This window comes from Chiloscyllium plagiosum, unplaced genomic scaffold (assembly GCF_037043375.1).
Source record: "Chiloscyllium plagiosum isolate Xiang-an unplaced genomic scaffold, Cpla_swu_hap1 HiC_scaffold_25, whole genome shotgun sequence".
Lineage (NCBI taxonomy): Eukaryota > Metazoa > Chordata > Chondrichthyes > Orectolobiformes > Hemiscylliidae > Chiloscyllium > Chiloscyllium plagiosum.
In genome coordinates, this window is record NW_028270163.1 from 1,519,001 (window position 1) to 1,525,000 (window position 6,000).

At 45.8% G+C, this 6,000-nt stretch overlaps 1 protein-coding gene across 4 annotated transcripts in view; it reads right to left on the reverse strand.

Annotated features, from left to right (window-relative positions):
• mif4gdb (MIF4G domain containing b) overlaps positions 1 to 6,000 on the reverse strand; it is a 30,942-nt gene that overhangs the window by 1,439 nt on the left and 23,503 nt on the right. For 3 of the 4 annotated variants that reach the window (XM_043714276.2, XM_088000374.1, XM_088000373.1), the window contains exon 5: positions 2,533 to 2,625. The exons of the other annotated variant lie outside the window; for it this stretch is intronic. In XM_043714276.2, the coding sequence (XP_043570211.1) occupies positions 2,533 to 2,625 (93 nt within the window). The remainder of the gene's footprint in view (positions 1 to 2,532; positions 2,626 to 6,000) is intronic. 4 annotated transcript variants of the gene reach the window in all.

Sequence of the window (6,000 nt, forward strand, 5' to 3'; positions counted from 1 at the left end):
AGCCATAACACTGAATGTTTACAGGAGTTAAATATCGTTCTTAGAGCTAAAGGGATCAGAGAGAATGGGGAGGAAGGCACTGAGTTGGACGATCATCCACAATCAGGTTAAATGGTGGACCAGGCTCAAAGGGCCTCCTCCCAATTATATTTTCTATGTTTCCTTGTGTAAGAAACTAATTGAATTAATTGTGGTCATAAATTTCAGAATATCATAGCAGTTGGACTTAAGATGAAATAATTTCAATGATTTTATAAAGTGTATGTAATAACAGTAGCAGGCAGTGAGACATTTTTGGATGGAATTAGGAAACAGAATAGGATTTAAAGTTGTACTGGGAACTATGTTTGGACACTTTGTGTATCAACTGTGAAGTGATAGATTGTATAAATACTAAGATACTGGATGAGTGAACAGCCAGGGAATTCCACTGATTCAATCAATAACACACCGACCTAGTCCTAATATACCAGCCACTGCAGCGGACAGCTGGAACTGACAACCGGAAGCGGCAGATTCAAACCACTATAAATGCCGGAGGAAAGATCACAGAAGCACTTCACAGGAGGCTCCCAAGCACTGAGGATGTCACCTAGACAGGGGACGGAACGTCTGCAACACAAATTCCCAGCTCGGCGAACAGAACCACAACAACGAGCACCCGAGCTACAAATCTTCTCACAAAATTTGATCAGCCAAGGATTCTTAGAGATAAGAGACAACATAAACCAAGAAAAAGCAAACATAAATTCAAACCATGACAAATCCTGGAGCAGGGGAAAGATGCAATCAACAGCAAAGTGTGACAAAGGAGAGAGTTACAGCTACAAAGAAGAAATTTAAAGGGACATCAAAATCAATGGAAGCAATTGATTCAGGCTCTTCAGAATAAGAGCCTGATCAGGATTAGATTAGATTAGATTACTTCCAGTGTGGAAACAGGCCCTTCGGCCCAACAAGCCCACACTGACCCTCCGAAGAGCAACCCACCCAGACCCATTCCTCTACATTTACCCCTTCACCTAACACTATGGGCATTGTAGCATGGGCAATTCACCTGACCTGCACATTTTTGGTCTGTGGGAGGAAACCAGAGCACCTGGAGGAAACCCATGCAGACACAGGGAGAATGTGCAAACTCCACACAGACAGTTGCCTGAGGCGGGAATTGAACCCGGGTCTCTGGCGCTGAGACAGCAGGACTAACTACTGTGCCACCGTGCTGCCCACATGTCCCATTGAAACCTGACTGACAGTATTGGAAAACAGGGAATCGATGGAGATGCCCATGATTACAGTAAGGGAAGAGGTCAGGTATTAAAAATCCCAGCAAATCTAGTGCTGAATCCAGGGAAGGGGCTCATTAGAGAAATAGCAATGAAGAAAAAGAAATTAAGTAAAACAGTGACAAATGCTCGGAAGCTTGCAATCTTCCCAAATTCTCCCAAGTCAGGACGGTTCCTTTCGATTGGAAAATTGTACATGTCAGCCACCTATGGTTTAACAAAGGAGAGAGGGGAAACCGAAAATCATGAATAGCTTACAGTCAGGAAATTACTAGAGACTTTAATGAGAGGATGACTGAAAGTTAACAGACAATTTGACCCAAGTCTTCAAAGTATTAATCAGAACAATTAAAGGCGAATAGAAATAAATTCTTCTTCCTGGTTGGGGGAGGTCTACGACTAAGGACAGAGTCTAAAAATTAGAGACAGAACTTTCATAAGTGAAATGTGGAAACTCTTCCATAAAGACCAAGAGAAGATCAGAACTGAGATGTGCGAATGAGAAAAGCGTGTCGTGTGAAACATGGTCAATTGCAAAGGTCTCGATGGGGCAAATGTTGGAAGTAGTCACAGGTAAGTTTCATTCAAGGGCAGGTGACATCACCCCTCGGTTTGGGAAACGTTAAAGCCAGGATATTGACCTAATCATCCACCATAATTCCATGGATGGCGACAGCCTCGTTCACAAGCAAACAGACCTTCCAGATGGTTAGACAGAGCTGACACAGGGGGAGAGTGCAAAACAGTATGCTTAGGGAGGGAGCGGGGAGTTTGCCAAGAGGACAAGATCAGCACAGAACTGGAACAGTGAGCAGTGAGGGAGACTACAGTGGGATCAGAAACTGAGGGCACTGCCCAAGAGGAGGCAGTGCAAAGTGCTTCAGTGGCCACTGGAAGAATAACACAAGAATAGCAGAAAGGAGCTGGGGCCTTATCCAACAATGGAGTCAAGATCTGGGATGACATCAATAAAGCAGGAAGGTCCAGCCATGCACAAGGACCACAAGAGGGATTTGAGGTGGCACAGAACTGAAGAAGCAAAAAATGACAGAATGCATGACGACAGGAGAGATGGATCTCGGAGGGAGGGTGAGAGAGAGAGTGAAAGAGAGAATAAACTTGACAAAAATCTGGAAATAGGAAAATGAATTCTGATCATCAGACTGTGCAGAGGCAGAGACAGGGATCGTGGAGGCAGAGAGGGGTTCCCAAGTAATTTCACCATGGTCCTGCTTCCCCTCCTCACCTCGTCTTCATTCTGCAGTGAGTCAGACTGGGCGAGACGCATCAGACAATCATACACAGGGTTAACCAGGGCCATCATGGGCATGTTATTCACCTGAAACATACAACAGGAGTGAGAACCCAGGTGCACAGGATGTCCGCCCTCCACTCCGCATTTATATAACATCACTCATCATAGTGCTTCACAGAAGAACAACATTCAAAATAAGAGACCAGCAAACACCAGGACAATGGTCAGACGATGAATTCAGGATGAGGATCCAAGCTGTGCCCTCACCTCTACTTCAGACTCTGAATTCCCAACATTCCTGCACTGTCAGAGCCCAGCATCCAGGGGCCTGACCAGGTTATGTCAAAGGGAAAACTTGGTTATGGGAGCATCACTGGATTTCAAAAGCTGGTCAATACGATCAACTCCAGCTCACCTTCAGTCTGAGAAACACATTAAAATTCATCCAGCAACATGTTAGCTCCATCAATAACAGCGGCAGCCTGACATTACGCAGAAACATTTATTGAGGGTGGGGAGTGACAGAGCTTACCCTGGGGTGGGGGGTCAGAGGGTGACAGAGATTACCTGGAGACTGGGGAGATGACTTTAACTTTCCCAATATTGATTGGAACCTCCTTTGAGCAGATGGTTTGGAAGGAGCTGTTTTTGTAAGGTGTGTTCAGGAGGGTTTCCTAACTCAGTACGTTAACAGGCCGACGAGGGGAGAGGCCATTTTGGATTTGGTGCTCGGCAATGAGCCGGGGCAGGTGTCAGATCTTGATGTAGGAGAGCATTTTGGTGATAGTGACCACGACTGCCTCACATTCTACATAGGTAAAAACAATGACTGCAGATGCTGGAAACCAGATTCTAGATTAGTGGTGCTAGAAGAGCATGCTCCTCGGATGCTGCCTGAACTGCTGTTCTCTTCCAGCACCACTAATCCAGAATCACATTCTACACAGCTATGGAGAAGGAGGCACAATGGGAGGATATTTAATGGGGAAAAGGAAACTATGATGCTATCAGACTTGAGTTGGGAAGCATGGACTGGGAGCAATTGTTCCATGGAAAGGGCACTATAAACATGTGGAGACTGTTTAAGGAACAGTTGTTGCGAGTGATGAATAAATATGGCCCTCTGAGACAGGCAAGAAGGGGTAAGATAAAGGAACCTTGGATGACGAGAGCGGAGGAGCTTCTCATCAAAAGAAAGAAGGCAGCTTACGTAAGGTGGAGGAAGCAAGGGTCTTGCTCAGCTCTAGAGGATTACAGGCAGGCGAGGCTGGAGCTCAAAAATGGTCTGAGGAGAGCCAAGAGGGGGCACAAAAAGACTTGGCAGGAAAGATTAGGGAGAATCCAAAGGCATTTTACACTTATGTGAGGAATAAGAGAATGATCAAAGAAAAAGTAGGGCCGATCAGGGATAGCATAGGGAACTTGTGTATAGAGTCTGAGGAGGTAGGGGAAGCCCTAAATTAGTTTTTTGCTTCCGACTTTACTAAAGAAAAGGACCTTGTAGTGAATGAAACCATTGAGGAGCAGGTAAGCATGCTGGAACAGATAGAAATTGAGGAAGCTGATGCGTTGAAAATTTTGACAAACATTAAGATTGACAAGTCGCCAGGGCCAGACCAGATTTGTCCTCGGCTGCTTTGGGAAGCGAGAAATGTGATTGCTTTGCCACTTGCAAAGATCTTTGCATTCTCGCTCTCCACCAGAGTCGTACCTGAGGACTGGAGGGAGGCAAATATAATTCCTCTGTTCAAGAAAGGAAATAGAGAAATCCCCGGCAATTACAGACCAGTAAGTCTCACGTCTGTTGTCTGCAAGGTGTTAGAAAGGATTCTGAGGGATAGGATTTATGACCATCTGGAAGAGCATGGCTTGATTAAATGCAGTCAGCACGGCTTTGATAGGGGCAGGTCATGCCTCAAAAATCTTATTCTTTGAGGATGTTACTAGACAAGTTAATGAGGGTCAAGCAGTGGATGTGATGTATTTGGACTTCAGCAAGGCATTTGATAAGGTTCCCCATGGTAGGCTCGTTCAGAAGGTCAGGAGGAATGGGATACAGGGAAACTTAGCTGTCTGGATACAGAATTGGCTAGTTGACAGAAGACAGTGAGTGGTAGTGGAAGGAAAGTATTCTGCCTGGAAGTCTGTGGTGAGTGGTGTTCCACAGGGCTCTGTCCTTGGGCGTCTACTCTTTGTAATTTTTATTAATGACTTGGATGAGGGGATTGAAGGATGGGTCAGCAAGTCTGCAGACGACACAAAGGTTGGAGGTGTCGTTGACAGTATAGAGGGCTGTTGTAGGCTGCAGCGGGACATTGACAGGATGCAGAGATGGGCTGAGAGGTGGCAGATGGAGTTCAACCTGGATAAATGCGAGGTGATGCATTTTGGAAGGTCGAATTTGAAAGCTGAGTATAGGATTAAAGACAAGATTCCTGGCAGTGTGGAGGAACAGAGGGATCCTGGTGTGCAGGTACATAGATCCCTTAAAATTGCCACCCAAGTGGACAGGGTTGTTAAGAAAGTATATGGTGTTTTGGCTTTCATTAACAGGGGGATTGAGTTTAAGAGCCGTGAGATCTTGTTGAGCTCTGTAAAACTTTGGTTAGACCGCACTTGGAATACTGCGTCCAGTTCTGGTCGCCCTATTATAGGAAAGATGTGGATGCTTTGGAGAGGGTTCAGAGGAGGTTTACCAGGATGCTGCCTGGACTGGAAGGCTTCTTATCTTATCTTATGACTGAGCTAGGACTTTTTTCATTGGAAAAAAGGAAGAGAGGGGACCTAATTGAGGTACACAAGATAATGAGAGGCATAGATAGAGTCGATAGCCAGAGACTTTTTCCCAGGGCAGAAATTGTTAACACGAGGGGTCATAGTTTTAAGCTGTTTGGCGGAAAGTATAGAGGGGATGTCAGAGGTGGGTTCTTTACGCAGAGAGTTGTGAGAGCATGGAATGCGTTGCCAGCAGCAGTTGTGGAAGCGAGGTCATTGGGGATATTTAAGAGACTGTTGGACATGCATATGGTCACAGACATTTGAGAGTTCATACATTAGGTTTACCTTCATGAGGATCAATGGTCGGCACAACATCGTAGGCTGAAGGGCCTGTTCTGTGCTGTACTGTTCTATGTTCTATGATAGGGATTACTCTGAGGGTCAGGGTGTGAAAGAGGTTATCCTGAGGGTGGGGGAATAATAGATTACCCTGAGAGTGGGGCAGAATAACAGAGATTACTCTAGGACTGGGGGTTGGGAGCACTGGCAGGGATTAACCTGAGGGTGGGGGAGTGGGGGGGATTGACAGAGATTATCCTGAACGGGTGGTTAGTGGCAGTGATTATCCTGAGGGCAGGGGATGTGGTGACAGGCACACTATGTTATTGAGAGCTTGATTCTGGAGCTGCAGTTTTGCAGAGAGTGTCTCCATTGCCTGCTCAGAAGTTCCCTAATCCCAGC